Source organism: Aulonocara stuartgranti, assembly GCF_965226115.1.
Source record: "Aulonocara stuartgranti genome assembly, chromosome: 3".
NCBI classification, from domain to species: domain Eukaryota; kingdom Metazoa; phylum Chordata; class Actinopteri; order Cichliformes; family Cichlidae; genus Aulonocara; species Aulonocara stuartgranti.
This window is the reverse complement of record NC_138941.1, coordinates 15,754,840-15,772,560: the sequence shown is the minus strand read 5'-3', so window position 1 is coordinate 15,772,560 and position 17,721 is coordinate 15,754,840. Positions and strand designations below refer to the sequence as shown.

The following is a 17,721-nucleotide window of genomic DNA, read 5'->3' as shown; positions in this document are numbered from 1 at the left end:
GAGAATTATACCACGGAGTCAGGGACTTCTGATTAGAGACCTTAATTTTCACCGGAGCTACAGTATCCAGAGTCGTACGTAGTGAGGAGGTAAAATTATTAACAAGATAATCGACCTCTGTTGGGAAAGAAATGGACATATTTGAAGTCCAACACCTTTTTCCAGTCACATTATTAAAGCAGACAAACTACAAGCTCATTTTCATTCCAACCAGTCATCTTCTGACCTGGACTAGCAACACTGGTCTCTATGTGCAGCTGGTTGTGGGACCAGTGCTCAGGGAGCGTCTACAAAGTGCAACACTGAAAGAACATCACACACTCATTTGCTTCCAGCACTTTCACACAAACATCTACTGTCATTATTGTCACCAAACTCTGTGGATCCTTTATTGCAAATTCAAATGGGATTCAAATGGTCAGACAAAAGAGAGTTATGAGGAAATATGATGAAATGTTGTGTATTAGCAGCAAGTTATTGAATCATTTTCCTCAGAAACCAAACAAAATGATTCACAAACATGTTTTTACAAACTCAGTGTTGGACTTGGATCAGCAGGATAAGCTGATGTTTAAAGGCATTTGAGTCTCGCTGTATGAGAGTCCAGTTATTACCCAATATTTATGAATGATGGTCTTTCAGTGTTGCACTTTGTAGACGCTCCCTGAGCCTCACAGCCAGTTGCACATGTACCAGCTGACATTACCCAGCATTAGAGGTGGGTGTAAAGAAATGGATTTTCCTATTTAAATGGTTTTAATTTGAATAAAGTATTGAGACTGGAGAGATATTTTGCTGCTAATGTTAATAATCATCATCATTACCATTGAATTAATAATATAATCTACAGCATTGATAGTGCATTCAGATGTTTAAACATTTTGGTATCCAATTAGCCTTTATTACAGGTGCAGTTATAACCACTTTAAACTGTTGAGTTGAATCTATAATCTTAAATGCTTTTGAATGCTTGTTATAATCTTAAGTTTGTATGTGCTGATTTTGTTGATTCTGAGTACACTCTGTCCAAAGTCAGAGTGACAGGAAAAGTGAAACCGAAAGCAGAGTCTAAGTGCAGGTTATTCTGAGGAGCTGTTTGGACGAGGCTATTCGAATAACCAGGTTATTCAAATTGTCTGTTATACTTTTATATTCTTTTATTAAGCTTTTAGTAGACGTTCTTGAGTATAACATTTATTCAACATAGTACATATAGTTTCAGTTAGGTTATTGCACCTAAGGATGAGCCTCTGTTCTGGTGAAAGGTCAGAAGTGCAACGGGTGAGATGAGAGAGCATATAAGGACGACATGTACACACACACACACATTAGTTAGACTCATGTATAGGTGAAAGGTTAGTCATGTCTGCTTGTAACTGCGAAATTGTCACTGCAAAAGAGGAACAGTTTCATGTTGTCTCTGCAAAAAGAGGAACAGTTCCAGACGAGAACTGGAAGTCAAAAGGTTGACAGGAAATACCGGATATGAAGATAGAAGACAATGTTCTTTTTAAACTGTGTTAAAAGTCATTGTGGTTTTGATGTGACCTATGTATGAAGTGTATCTGTGACGCATGAGGGGGCGTCAGTAAATTCAAACCCTGAGGGTATAAAAAATCTGTTAATGTTTTGAGTAGTCGGAGATCAGCGCTGTCTGTGAACAGGCACTGGTCCCCCAACGCGTGTATTCATTAAAATCAATTGTTTGACAAAGATCTTTTGGACCATGGTTGTGTTTACTCTCCTTCCTCAATATCTGAACCTTAACAAAAGCGATGTTGATTCATTCAATCCTGAATAGATTTTTAATATAAATTTATTTTGCCAGAATCTCAGGTTAAAGCTCCCAAAAGTATTTCAACAACAAGCAAACAGACAAAACAGTAAATGAGAGCAGCTAAACACACAAAGATGGAAACACAGAGCGTGGATCGTTCACTCGACGGCACGTACACGGACATGCCGTCGGGGCTGAAAGTGGACAGCTCACAGATCCTGAAGCTGCAGGTTTCATCTGTCTCCAACCAAAACTGACTGAACCAGCAGCAGAAGAAGATCCAAACTACGCTTTACGTTTGATGAACATCGTCATGAATTCTCTCTGACTTTGACGTTTACTTCCTGCACAGCTCTCTCTCTCTCAGTGTACTTCAAGAACAGTTTACCTTCAAAAATCTGTTTCCTGCATTATTCACTGCTTATTACGCACCAGTCTGCTGTTGTGTTCACTGCTGTCGGCCTCCCAAAACAAAGCCTCATTTCTGCTGTTCCATACTGAAGAAATTTAAACCTTTTAAAATGATGACAGATTACAAACTCTCAGCTGTGTCTGTAATCAAACCTCTGTAACTTTGCTTCCCTTCAGCAGCATCAGCTCATGTTCACATGTTGATTCATGGTTTGCTTCAGTTTTTGATGTACTGCAGAATATTTTGAAGGTTATCTGCTATAAAGAGCCAGAACAGGAAAATCTGCTTCATGTGTTTTTGTTTGATCCTCAGTGACTTTGACACAAAGGCCTCTGCTGTGATGATCACACCTCTGATCAAGTCTCACAGTGTCAGCTTTGTTTTTATACATATGGATATGTGCTGATAAATGATCATAATTATAATATTTCCCACTGTCTGCTGTGTGCCGTGACCTTTGACCTGCTAAAGATAGTCAGCTGTGGATTATTCATTGTTGTGTCTGATACTGTGAGGAAGAACACTACACAGTTAATCAGGGTCCCCTCTCTCTGAATCAGGAAAGGTGGGCAGGCCGCGTGTGGGCCGCGGGCCATACGTTGAGCATCACTGTTTGAAATGTGAACATTGTTCTGCTGCAGTCAATGGACTAAACCAGAGAAGAAGAAAACAGACTTTTCCATGAAGATCCTCAGTGTGGATCAGTATAATATCAGCCTGATGTCTGCAGTTTAGTGTCAGCACAACTTTCACATCATATTCATCTCAGCACAACTAAAACATGCTGACTGACCTCAGAGTTTCAAGTCCACATCCTGGACTCTCCAGGAAACCACACAGATGCTTCACTCCTGAATCCTGCAGCTTGTTGTTGTAGCTCAGGTCCAGCTCTCTCATATGGGAGGGGTTGGACTTCAGTGCTGCTGCCAGATAATCACAGCTGATCTCTGACAAACCACAGCCCCTCAATCTGTATAAAGAATGAACGATGTAAGTTTATTAGACAAAGTGTGAGCTTGAAATCATTCAGTGTTTCATCATCTGTTCAGAGCTGAAGAAGGTTCAGAATGTAGAAGTTTAGAAAATGGAAACTCCAAACAGCTGAAGCCAACAGGAAGCAGCTTCAAACAAACACAACAAGAGAAAAAACTCTGAATGTTTCACATTAAAGTCGTACATTTATCATAAAAACAGGACAAAGACTTGAAAAAGTCGTGTTTTTCCTTCCAGGAACCACAAGGCTTCACTTTTAAAGGTGAAGTGTGAAAGAAATGGACATATTTGAAGTCCAACACCTTTTTCCAGTCACATTATTAAAGCAGACAAACTACAAGCTCATTTTCATTCCAACAAGTCATCTTCTGACCTGGACTAACAACACTGGTCTCTATGTGCAGCTGGCTGTGACCGAAAAGGCTGAGTAGCGAAAAGCGGGGGTCTGAAATGATGAAGCCGGGAGTCCGCTGCTCTCATCGGCTGGAGTGACCATTGCTATCGAGCGGGTGGGGAACAGACGTCTCCGAAAACGTTGGCAGACTTTTGCAAATATGCGATGTCTTGATAAACCAAGCAGATATTTGAAGTTTACACAGCTACTTTCTCACATGAAAATATGTTAAAAGTTTATTTTGTGACCCGGAAAGATTAATAAGAGTAATTTTAAAACTTAGTAGCAGCCGATATTGTTGGCAGCTGAAATTTGGCTGGGCCGCGCTATGACTTCTGACATATGGTGGGCCACGGAGGACACACCCGACCCATCCTTCACATTCGGGGAAATGAAGGACGCATTTGTCGGCTGCATTTGAAGGAGTCGACGAATACGGACAGCTTTCGTCTCCTGGCTGTGACGTAATCGGCCTTCAAATGCGGCCTCCGGAGGATGCAGCCGACGTTTTGGGACACAGCTACTAATTTGCTTCCATCATCCAACCTGAAGAGGAAACAGAGACGCCTCCCCTTCAAAGTAAAAGCTGCTCCTTTTGGACACAGTATCAAAGAAAGTCTACAGTATAACATAGAAAAGACAGAACAAAGTTTTGGTTTTTTTAAATTGTGCAGAAATGAAACTACACTAAGCTCAATTATGTGACAGACATTTCATCCCATGTCAGTTTGGCCTCATCCTGGGCCGGATTATCCAGCACACACTCTGACCACAGGCCCAGGGGCCACGCACAGCTGGCTCCATCCAAGAGACAGGAAACAAACCAACACAATAATAAAAAGCACCATGTGATCTTCTTACATCTTCAAGACAAACATAGTAAAAACATGAGCACATTTGTTTCCTGATAAAATGATGTGACAGGTAGAACAGAGTAAAGTGGTGGTGTTACAGCCTTTCTCCCCTCTGCTGCCGAAGCTGTTAGTCTCTCCCAAACTCAGCTACAGGACTTCCAAATGAATGAAAGCAGCAGAAATGGCTTTACAAATGAAAGAGGAAGAGGAGAAGAAGAGGAGAGGGAGGCCACCCTGACCATTACTCCAGCTGAAAACATCACACTTCCATTAAAGTTGGTGAGGAAATGTTGAGCAGGATGAGCTGCTGGCTAATCTGGAGGCTGTAGCAGCAGCTCACAGTCACAGTGGATTTCCACTCATGAAAAAGCTCTGGCTGCTTCATTTCTCAACTCATATCAGAGACTTTAATGCTTCACTGAAGCTGTACTGTGATGCTTCCATATCCCAGTGAGGCCTCCATAATGATTTCAGCTGTTCTGTACACACACTGTGTGCCCTGTATGGCTCAAAGTCTCTGCAGCCTGTTTTTATCTGCTATCATCAGATCTTCATCATCCTCATTCACATCCCTCACACACTCTACAGCCTCATCAGCACTGACTTCATCTTCACTGACTGATGGAGCACAACATGAACCTGTGGAGGCTGAAACACTGTCCTGTTAAACATCTCCCCGTCACCACTCCACTTCTGTCAGCCTTTAAATGAACCCTGCTCAAGTCTGTCACTTCTGTTTGGAGCCAACAGAGGTTAAAGATTATGCCACTACATTCTTGTCTAGAAAATATTAAAAGTGTATTTGGTGACACACAAAAAAGGGTAAAGTTTAATTATAGTTTGGGTCCACACATGTCCAAACCCTGGTGTGTAGGCCTACTTAGTATTGAGAAAAGCCCACTAAAAGAACGCCCACCAGACCACAGCAATGGTTTTGACTTGATCAGCATTAACCCCGCCCCCTGACTTTGATGGGTGAAGCTGACAAATAAAATGTATTTATGAACAGCGATGCAGGGCCAGGAGTAGCAACGTGAATTAAAAAAATACATCATTAAATAATTCATTAAATGTGTCATTAAAATAATTAAAATAGAAAACAAACCAATAATTGATTAAATATGTAATTAACTAATTAGAATTGTACATAAATAAATAATGAATTATTTTAAATGAAATTAACTGATAATTCATTATCAATATATATTTTTTTATTAATTATGTAAATGTTTAATTAATTACTGAAATAAATAATTCATTAGTGATGTATTTATTTAATAAACCATAAAATTATTGCTAGTTTACTCAAAATAAATTTAAGACATCAACATTAAAGGTTAAATTATGATAATGAATACATGCAACTATAACTGATGACATAAGAATTTGGATTTTTAAGCTAAAGCGAAGGTGCTGAGTCACTTGGCATGTTACTCTCAAATCCTCCCCAATAACAATAACATAATTACACTTTAGCCACAAGAGGGCAGCAACATTAATACAAGTCACGTGTATATAAAGGTACAGTGATTATATTACAGTGATTTTGACAAAAACAAAACAGAAGTTGATGGCAGTGTGTTTTTCCATAACATACCAACCAAATTAAATAATAAAAACTTTATAACTTACAGAGCTTTTTTAGAAACTTTGACCACTGGCAGCATCCTCAGAAGAGCCTCCTCTGAAGCAGAGTATTTCTTCAGGTCAAACTCATCCAGATCTTTTTCTGATGACAGTAAGATGAAGACCAGAGCTGACCACTGAGCAGGAGACAGTTTATCTGTGGAGAGACTTCCTGATCTCAGGGACTGTTGGATCTCCTCCAGTAGAGAACGATCATTCAGTTCATTCAGACAGTGAAACAGATTGATGCTTTTCTCTGCAGACAGATTCTCACTGAGCTTCTCCTTGATGTACTGAACTGCTTCTTGATTGGTCTTTGAACTACTTCCTGTTTGTGTCATCAGACCTTGCAAAAGAGTTTGATTAGGCTTCAGACCCAAGAGAAACCGAAGGAACAAGTCCAGGTGTCCATTGGGGCTCTGTAAGGCCTTGTCCACAGCACACTGGTAGAAGTATTTTTCTGTCTGAGAGCTTGTTTGTTGCTCTTCCAGCAGATTGAGTCCAGAGTTGATGAAGGTCAGATGGACATGAAGAGCAGCCAGAAACTCCTGAACACTGAGATGAACAAAGCAGAACACCTTGTTCTGGTACAGTTGTTTCTCCTCTTTAAAGATCTGTGTGAACACTCCTGAGTACACTGAGGCTGCTCTGATATCGATGCCACACTCTGTCAGGTCTGGTTCATAGAAGATCAGGTTTCCTTTCTGCAGCTGATCAAAAGCCAGTTTTCCCAGTGACTCAATCATCTTCCTGCTCTCTGGACTCCAGTGTGGATCTGTCTCAGCTCCTCCATCATATTTGACCCTCTTGACTTTGGCCTGAACCACCAGGAAGTGGATGTACATCTCAGTCAGGGTCTTGGGCAGCTGTCCTCCCTCTCTGGTTTCCAGCACATCCTCCAGAACTGTAGCAGTGATCCAGCAGAAGACTGGGATGTGACACATGATGTGGAGGCTTCGAGCTTTCTTGATGTGGGAGATGATCCTCCTGGCCTGCTCCTCATCTCTGAATCTCTTCCTGAAGTACTCCTCCTTCTGTGGGTCAGTGAACCCTCTCACCTCTGTCACCATGTCGACACACTGAGGAGGGATCTGATTGGCTGCTGCAGGTCGTGTTGTTATCCAAAGGCGAGCAGAAGGGAGCAGGTTCCCTCTGATGAGGTTTGTCAGCAGCTCATCCAATGAGGTGGACTTTCTTGTTTCAGTCAGGATTTTAGTTTTGTTGAAGTCCAAATTAAGTCGACACTCATCCAGACCATCAAGTATGAACACAACCTGGAAGTCTTCAAGCCTGCAGATTCCTGATTCCTTAGTTTGATTAAAGAAGTGATGAACAAGTCCCACCAAGCTGAACTTTTCCTCTTTCAGCACATTCAGCTCTCTGAAAGTGAATGGAAATATGAACTGGATGTCCTGGTTGGCTTTGTCTTCAGCCCAGTCCAGGCTGTATTTCTGTGTTAAGACTGTTTTCCCAATGCCAGCCACTCCCTTTGTCAGCACTGTTCTGATTGGTTCATCTCTTCCAGGTGAGGCTTTAAAGATGTCTTCTTGTCTGATTGTTGTTTCTGGTCTGTCTGGTTTCCTGGATGCTGTTTCAATCTGTCTGACCTCATGTTCATCATTGACCTCTGCAGTCCCTCCCTCTGTGATGTAGAGCTCTGTGTAGATCTGATTCAGGAGGGTTGGGATTCCTGCTTTAGCGATCCCCTCAAACACACACTGGTACTTCTTCTTCAGTTGGGCTTTAAGTTCACGTTTACGGAGTGGAGCAAATATTTCTGAAGATAAGAAATTCAGAAAAAAATATTACACAATAAATATCATAGCCTTTCAGTACCCTGAAAGGATGAATGTCTATTGGTCCATTTCTTGAGCTATTAGGAAAGATCAATATTCAGTCTTTAGAGAAATTCTCTTACTGCTCTGCAGATGGTCAGCCATCTCATGCTGCTTAAGTCTCCTCAAGAAGTGGAGTGTGATCTTCACAAATGCTTCTCTGCAGCTCTTTCTTTCATCTTCATCCTCACCTTCAAACATCTCCTCATCCTCCATCTGGCTCTTTAAAGTTTCTGGGTGATCTGGACTCAGAACCTTCTGGATCTTCTTCAGCTCGTTCTTCACAAACATGGTGATGTTGTCCTCCAGCCGCTGGAAAAGAAGACTGTATGAATTACCCAGTGGTAAATGGACTGGTTCTTATATAGCTCTCTTTGATACTCTGTGCACACAAAGCATTTTATAAAACATGCCTCATTCAACCAAGCACATTGTTCTATGCTTAAATACTTTCTTTCACACTCTGATGGATGCATCAGAGGGCAGCTTGGGTTTAGTACGTTACCCAGTACATTTGCCAGCCAGGGTTTGATTCACAAACCTTCTGACTAGTAGCTGACCTGCTCCCCTCCTGAGCTACAGTCATCCCAATCTGACTGAAATCATGGAGCCCAAACTCTGATTTATGTTGGACACACTGACAATCCTCTGGTCCACAAAGTGCAGCATAGAGGTGACTGAAAAGAATAAATGTAAACGTAGTACTACAAACCATAACCACAGAGTCCAGGTGTGTTTGATTTTGCTGTGCAGACTGTCCAGTGGAAACCTCTGCTCTCTCCTGGTCCACTCTGTGGAGGAGTAATGAATAATTAGCTCATGTTATGTCTGTCCACACACAGACACAAGCTAAAGGTCCATGAAGTGATGTTTGGATGGGTTCAGTCAATCAGATGACTGTCATGGTGAAGCTTTGCTAGTCCTGCTGATCCCACTGAGAATTAACAACTCAGTTTCCAGATGTCTGTAGTTTTCTGCTCAGTTTCTTTAGAATAGAATAGAATAGAATAGAATAGAATTCAACTTTATTGTCATTGCACATGCACAGGTACAGGGCAACGAAATGCAGTTTGCATCCATCCAGAAGTGCTTTAGTGATATAGATATATTACAATATATATTAGCAATAATATAGATATGTGAGTATATTACAGAAATGGGTCTATTATGGTATGTTATAATGTACACGGTATGAAGTATGTTGTGAATATTCTATAACTATAAGTATGTACAGGCTGTAGTGAGTACAAGCTATGTACAGGCTATGAACAGGATATAAATATGAAAAACTATACAGAATATGAAATAAATAACTTTACAGAATCTGAGATATACAGCTATACAGAAATGGGAAGTATGCAAGTTGTAAACAGTTGTAGGATTAAAGATTATCGAATGTACAGAATGATTATTTACACAGAGCTATACTGTAGTGCAGTTAAGATAAGTGAGGGTGTAGATAGTTTCTACAGAGGCTATATAAAGTGCTAGTGGTTGTGAGTGGTGGTTCAGTCCATGTTATTATTGTGTGTTTGAGGGTACAGTTGTCCATTGTGTGTGTGTGTGTGTGTATGTTCAGTCCATGAGTTTAACGTGGGTCAGATGTCAGGAGGCAGAGTTCAGGAGTCTGACAGCTGTGGGGAAGAAGCTGTTCCGGTACCTGGTGGTCTTAGTCCGGAGGCTCCTGTGGCGCCTCCCAGAGGGCAGGAGGGTGAAGAGTCCATGTGATGGGTGACTGGGGTCTTTGATGATTTTCCCAGCCCTTTTCAGACACCGCTTCCTGTAGATGTCTTTTATGGCAGGAAGTGGTGCTCCGGCGATGCGCTGGGCAGTTTTCACGACCCTCTGCAACGCCTTCCGGTCCGAGGCAGAGCAGTTCCCATACCAGACTGTTATACAGTTGGTCAGGATGCTCTCGATGGTGCAGCGATATAAGTTCACCAGAATGTCTGAGGACAGGTGGTTCTTCCTCAGAGTCCTCAAGAAGAAGAGGCGCTGGTGAGCCTTCTTGACCAGCTTGGAGCAGTTGGTCGTCCAGGTGAGATCCTCGGAGATGTGGACTCCCAGGAACTTGAAGCTGCTCACACGCTCCACAGCCGTCCCCTTAATGTGGATGGGTGGATGTGGGTCAGCACTCCTCCTGTAGTCCACGATGAGCTCCTTGGTCTTCTCGGTGTTAAGCAGCAGGTTGTTTGTGTCGCACCACTCAACCAGACGATCCACCTCCTCCCTGTAGGCGGCCTCATCGTTGTCACTGATGAGGCCAATCACCGTGGTGTCATCTGCAAACTTAATGATGGTGTTGGAACCATCAGCAGGTCTGCAGTCGTGGGTGAAGAGGGAGTAGAGGAAAGGGCTCATCACACAGCCTTGTGGTACACCGGTGTTCATCGTGATTGTAGATGAGCAGCGGTTATCCAGCCGGACATGTTGGGGGCGGTTGGTCAGGAAGTCCAGTAACCATTTGCAGATGAGGGAATTGATGCCCAGGTCTGTCAGTTTCCTGATGAGTTGTGAGGGGTGGATTGTATTGAACGCTGAACTGAAGTCTATAAACAGCATTCTGGCGTAGGTGTTGTTGTTGTCCAGGTGTGAGAGGACAGAGTGCAGTGCGATGGAGACTGCATCCTCTGTGCTCCTGTTCTGGCGGTTTGCGAATTGGTGGGGGTCCAGGGTGGGGGGGAGACAGGATTTGAAGTGTGCTAGGACCAGCTGCTCTAAGCACTTAGTGATGATGGGGGTGAGTGCTACTGGGCGGTAATCATTGAGGCAAGATGGGTTGCAGTTTTTGGGTATCGGGACGATGGAGGTGGATTTGAAGCAGGCCGGTACCACAGCGTGGGCCAAGGACAGATTGAATATGTCTGTGAGCACTCCTGCAAGCTCCCCAGAACACGCTCTGAGAACACGCCCGGGGATGCCATCAGGGCCTGCAGCCTTGTGGACATTGATCCTGCTCAGCACCGCTCCTACATCGGTGGGGGAGAGAGTCAGAGGTTGGTGGTCTGGCGTCATGTCTGCTTTGGTTGTGGTTGTGGGGTTCCCTCGCTCAAAACGAGCATAAAATTTGTTGAGCTCGTTGAGGAAGGAGACATCAGAGGATGCGGGGGAGGGTTTGGTGGTCCTGTAGTCTGCCACATGCGTCGGGGGTTGGAGTTGGAGAAGTGTTCTTCTACCTTCTTTTTGTAATGGTGTTTGGCTTTTTTGATGCCCTTCTTTAGATTAGCCCTGGCTGTGCTGTAGGCGTGTGCATCTCCTGACCTAAAGGCGGTGTCCCAACAGCTCTTACCGTCTCCTGCATAAAGCTTTCCCTCCATGCTCAGATGCCCTGGAACAAGGTGCTCTCTTTATATCAGTGACTGGTTTAAAGTGCCAACTTGCAGTGCTCGCCAAACTTTGTGTCAGCAAAAGTAGTTCTAATGTTTATTACATTTATTACATTTTTACATTTTTACACACACAAATCAATGAACGCAAAAACATAAACTTTTCAGATATTTTGTTTTACAATTTTACAAAATCAGTTCACAACTACACAGTCTGATTTACAAGTACAAAATATTTATGACTACAGTTTGAGCCGATGTATGTCCCGAGTCTGTGGACTCAGTGGTTTTGTTTTGATTGTTCTTGTCTTTTGTTACAATTTCATTCTTATTAAGATTTTCTAGTTCTGAGGTTTTGGTTTCTGTGTTCCCTCTGTACTGTGTTAGTATTGTGTCTCTGTGTTCACTTCCTGTTTTATTTTGACAGTTGTGGAGATCAGGGAAATTATTTTACTGCTATTGTTAATAATCATCATCATTACCATTGCATTAATAATATAATCTACAGCATTGATATTGCATTCAGATGTTTAAACAGTGTGTGTCTTTCAGAAAGACTAAGTTGCAGGCTGAAAGGAAATTGCAGGTTTGCAGAGTGTGCCTTTTGCAGAAGTGAAACCGAAAGCAGAGTCTAAGTGCAGGTTATTCTGAGGATTACATGTAAGGATGAGCCTCTGTTCTGGTGAAAGCTCAGAAGTGCAACGGGTGAGATGAGAGAGCATTTAAGGATGACACACACACACACACACACACACACACACACACACACACACTCAGTGCGGGTTTGGAGAAGCGGCAGTCAAAAGGTTGACAGGAAACATCTGCCGTGAAGACGAAGACAATTTTCTTTTCAAACTGTGTTAAAAGTCATTGTGGTTTTGAGTTGATGTATGCATATATTGTATCTGATGACGCATGAGGGGGCGCCATTAAATTCAAACCCTGATGGTATAAAATATCTGCTTATGCTTTGATTAATCGAAGATCAAGTGCTGTCTGCGTACGGCTGGTCTTACCACGCGTGTATTCCATTATGCCATGTCCTATGTTAGTGTGTCTACTTTTGCTTCCCCTTGTGTGGTTATGTCCAATGAATCCTGCTGTGTCTCCCTTTTCTCATTCCCCGATTGCTCTTTTGTGTATATGAGCCCTTTGTTTTCTCCTGCTTTTTGCTGGTTCGTCTGTATTATCTCTCCGTGTCTCCGTTTAAGGTTTCAGGTTAGTTTTTTAGTTTTTTCAGTAGAGGTTATCTTAGCTTCTGCACAGGCCATCTCCACTGCACTTCACCGTTTCAATAAAGCTCACTCACTTCACAGCAGTGTCGGCATCTTGGGTCCTTTATTAAATTCAACATGGCTCGCCCCGCTAGCCGTGACATAAGATGTGAAAACAATACCCAAAAAACATGAGGGACAAATAGGGAATAGTTTTAAGGTCCAGGGCCAACAAACTGAGTCTAGCCATAAACTCAGAGTTGATTGAATTAGCATTTTGAATTGGCTGATCTGAGTTACTTCAATCAAGTCTATGTTCACTTTGAGTTAAGATTATACGTGATTAATGTAAAAGAAAAAAGCCATCATAAGCAACTGATTCTGCTTTAGCAGGTTTTCAAATCTAAACGGTACCCATCCCTAGCTGGCTGTAGTTAAACCTTTACTTAAAAAGCATCCCTAGACCCAGCTGTCTTAGCTAATTATAGGCCGATCTCCAACCTGACAATCCTTGAAAGAGTAGTTGGGGGGAGACAATCAGAGGGGCAGTGTGATGATCTTAGGTTACAAACTTCTGCAGTCAAGTCATTAAGGGAGACGGGATCAAACTGCTCTAAGACAGCTGCGCACACAGGAGAAAGACTCGGATCTGAGGCAGCAGTCGGCGAGACAAGAGCCCTAATAGATAGAAGCTTGTTGTTAAAAAATGCTAAAAAATCATCACAAATACTTGGTGAAGAAATGACTCCGACATTATCACGTCAACGAAGAAAGCGATTGAGGACATTAAAAAGTACCTGAGGCCTGTGACTGTTTACTGACACTAAGTTTAAGACAAACTATGTCTGCAGGTTTTACAGCTTCTTGGTGAGCAGAAAGACAGAAAGTCCTTAAAATCTGTAGAGAAACATACAATCTGTCCTTTTTCCATCTCCTTTCGGCGCATCTACAGTCACATCTAAGGGAGCGCGTATGTTCATTCAACCACAGCTCTGATAAATGCTTAGCGCGCAGAGTCCTGAACGGAGCAATAGAGTCCAAAATATCAGTGCAGGTAGAATGAAGAATGTCCGAAAGGTCCTCAACACTTTAACAGCTGGAGTTCATTATTCCAGAGTCCATAAAGGCAGCAGAAAAAGTGGCACTGTTAGAGCATTAAATGGGAAATGGCCTGCATTTGTATAGCGCTTTTCTAGTCCCTAAGGACCCCAAAGCGCTTCACACTACATTCAGTCATTCACACACACAGTCACACACTGGCGATGGCAAGCTACATTGTAGCCACAGCTGCCCTGGGGCGCACTGACAGAGGCGATGCTGCCGGACACTGGCGCCACAGGGCCCTCTGACCACCACCAGTAGGCAAACATGGGGTTAGTATCTTGCCTAAAGATATTTGGCATGCAGCCAGGAGGCAGCCTGGGATCGAACCACTGACCTTCTGATTAGTGGCTGACCTGCTCTGCCACCTGAGCTACCTGGTTACATGAATATGCATAGGGTCATTAACATATGACGTCTACATACAAACAAAGAGTATCGTGTGTGTGTGTATGTGTGTGTGTGTGTGTGTGTGTGTGTGTGTGAGTGGGGGGGGGGGATCAGAGTGTGACCCCAAAAATAACTTCCCTAAACCTGCTGGTCTGGAAGTCCAACAGTTCATCTAAACAAAAGGCACTTAGCCTAAAACAAATATAGCCACGTTTATCCTACCATAAAACAATAAGACAAGGTACGACCTCTTCCCATGCTCCCAGGATGTAGGTGTGCATTCTAGTGTGGAATACACACCAAGCCTTTGTAGCCTGCTAAAGATCACACAGCCTATCACTACACAATTGATTATACACCTCTAAGCATATATGGTTAAATATTTCTAAGCATAAATGACAATCAACAATACATCAACCTAACACTGGACGACTGTAATTCGTTATTATCAGGATGTCCTAAAAACTCCCTGAAAAGCCTTCAGTTAATCCAAAATGCTGCAACAAGAGTACTGACAGGGACTAGAAAGAGAGAGCAGATTTCTCCTGTGTTGGCTTCCCTTCATTGGCTTCCTGTTAAATCCAGAATTCAAAATCCTGCTCCTCACATACAAGGTCTTAAATAATCAGGCCCCATCTTATCTTAATGACCTTGTAGTACCATATCACCCTATTAGAGCGCTTCGCTCTCGCTCTGCAGGCCTACTTGTTGTTCCTAGAGTATTTAAAAGTAGAATGGGAGGCAGAGCCTTCAGTTTTCTGGCCCCTCTTCTGTGGAACCAGCTTCCAGTTTGGATTCAGGAGACAGACACTATCTCTACTTTCAAGACTAGGCTTCAAACTTTCTTCTTACTTAACGATTAAGTCCCTGAATTCCACTGTTATATGGAAATTCAATTCAATTCAATTCAATTTTATTTATATAGCGCCAAATCACAACAAAAGTCGCCTCAAGGCGCTTCATAGATACAGAGAAAAACCCAACAATCATATGAACCCCTATGAGCAAGCACTTTGGCGACAGTGGGAAAGAAAAACTCCCTTTTAACAGGAAGAAACCTTCGGCAGAAAAAGGCTCAGGGAGGGGCGGCCATCTGCTGCGACCGGTTGGGGTGAGAGAAGGAAGACAGGATAAAGACATGCTGTGGAAGAGAGACAGAGGTTAATAACAGATATGATTCAATGCAGAGAGGTCTATTAATACATAGTGAGTGAGAAAGGTGACTGGAAAGGAAAAACTCAATGCATCATGGGAATCCCCCGGCAGCCTCCATCTATTGCAGCATAACTAAGGGAGGATTCAGGGTCACCTGGTCCAGCCCTAACTATATGCTTTAGCAAAAAGGAAAGTTTGAAGCCTAATCTTAAAAGTAGAGATAGTGTCTGTCTCCCGAATCCAAACTGGAAGCTGGTTCCACAGAAGAGGGGCCTGAAAACTGAAGGCTCTCCCTCCCATTCTACTTTTAAATACTCTAGGAACAACAAGTAGGCCTGCAGAGCAAGAGCGAAGCGCTCTAATAGGGTGATATGGTACTACAAGGTCATTAAGATAAGATGGGGCCTGATTATTTAAGACCTTGTATGTGAGGAGCAGGATTTTGAATTCAATTCTAGATTTAACAGGAAGCCAATGAAGGGAAGCCAAAACAGGAGAAATATGCTCTCTCTTTCTAGTCCCTGTCAGGACTCTTGCTGCAGCATTTTGGATTAGTTGAAGGCTTTTCAGCGAGTTTTTTGGACATCCTGATAATAATGAATTACAGTAGTCCAGCCTGGAAGTAATAAATGCATGAACTAGTTTTTCAGCGTCACTAAGAGACAGGATATTTCTAATGTTAGAGATGTTGCGCAAATGGAAGAAAGCAGTCTTACATATTTGTTTAATATGTGCGTTGAAGGACATGTCCTGGTCAAAAATGACTCCAAGGTTCCTCACCGCGTTACTGGAGGCCAAGGTAATGCCATTCAGAGTAAGAATCTGGTTAGAGACCATATTTCTAAGATTTTCAGGGCCGAGTACAATAACCTCAGTTTTATCTGAATTAAGGAGCAGAAAGTTAGCATCCATCCAGGTCTATATGTCTTTAAGACATTCCTGCAGTTTAACTAATTGGTGTGTGTCATCTGGCTTCATGGACAGATAGAGCTGGGTGTCATCAGCATAGCAGTGAAAATGTATGCTATGTCTTCTAATGATACTGCCTAAGGGAAGCATGTATAATGTAAACAGAATTGGTCCTAGCACTGAACCCTGTGGAACTCCATAATTAACCTCAGTGTGTGAAGAGGACTCTCCATTTACATGCACAAATTGGAGTCTATTAGATAGATATGATACAAACCACTGCAGTGCAGTACCTGTAATACCTACAGCATGTTCTAATCACTCTAATAGGATATTATGGTCGACAGTATCGAACGCTGCACTGAGGTCTAGCAGGACAAGCACAGAGATGAGTCCACTGTCAGAGGCCATAAGAAGATCATTTGTAACCTTCACTAAAGCTGTTTCTGTGCTGTGCTGAGCTCTGAAACCTGACTGAAACTCTTCAAATAAACCATTCCTCTGCAGATGATCTGTTAGCTATTTGACGACTACTCTTTCAAGGATTTTTGATATGAAAGGAAGGTTGGAGATTGGCCTATAATTAGCTAAGACTGCTGGGTCTAGAGATGGCTTTTTGAGTAAAGGTTTAACTACAGCCAGCTTGAAGGCCTGTGGTACATAGCCGATTATTAGAGATAGGTTGATCATATTTAAGATCGAAGAATTAATTAATGGCAGGACTTCTTTGAGCAGTTTTGTAGGAATGGGGTCTAAAAGACACGTTGATGGTTTGGAGGAAGTAATTATTGAAGTTAACTCAGAAAGATCAATTGGAGAAAAAGAGTCTAACTTAACATCAATGGTACTAAGAGTAGCTGTAGATAATATTACATCTGTGGGATGATTATTGGTAATTTTTTCTCTAATGATAAAAATTTTATTTGTGAAGAAGTTCATGAAGTCATTACTAGTTAACGTTAAAGGGATGGTTGGCTCAAAAGAGCTCTGACTTTTTGTCAGCCTGGCTACAGTGCTGAAGAGAAACCTGGGGTTGTTCTTATTTTCTTCAATCAGTGATGAATAGTAAGATGTTCTGGCTTTGCGGAGGGCTTTCTTATAAAGCAGAAAACTATTTCTCCAGGCTAAATGATGATCCTCTAGATTTGTGACACGCCATTTCCTCTCCAGATTACAAGTCATCTGCTTTAGGGTACGTGTTTGAGAATTATACCACGGAGTCAGGTGCTTCTGATTTCAGGCCTTAGTTTTCACAGGAGCTACAGTATCCAGAGTCGTACGTAGTGAGGAGGTGAAATTATTAACAAGATAATCGACCTCTGTTGGGGTAGCGTTCAGATAGCTGCTCTGCTCTGTGTTGGTACAGGGCATTGGAGATGATAACAGTGGGTGGATTATATTCTTAAACTTAGTTACAGCACTTTCAGAAAGACATCTACTTTGATAAAGTCTACTCTTCACCGCTGTGTAATCAATTATTGTAAATGTAAATGTTATCAGGAAATGATCAGACAGGAGAGGGTTTTCAGGAAACACTGTTAAATGTTCAGTTTCTATGCCATATGTTAAAACAAGATCTAGAGTGTGATTGAAGTGGTGGGTGGGTTCTTTTACATTTTGAGAGAAACCAATTGAGTCTAATAACAGATTAAATGCCATGTTGAGGCTGTCATTTTTAGCATCTACATGAATGTTAAAATCACCCACAATAATTATTTTATCTGAGCTCAGAACT

General features: G+C 42.3%; 1 protein-coding gene across 1 annotated transcript in view; it reads right to left on the bottom strand.

Moving 5' to 3' along the window:
- The window catches only part of LOC309702571 (uncharacterized protein), a 546,755-nt gene that overhangs the window by 454,725 nt on the left and 74,309 nt on the right, over positions 1-17,721 (bottom strand). Inside the window, exon 12 of the mRNA XM_082527164.1 lies at positions 2,983-3,159. Within this exon, the coding sequence (XP_082383290.1) occupies positions 2,983-3,159 (177 nt within the window). The remainder of the gene's footprint in view (positions 1-2,982; positions 3,160-17,721) is intronic.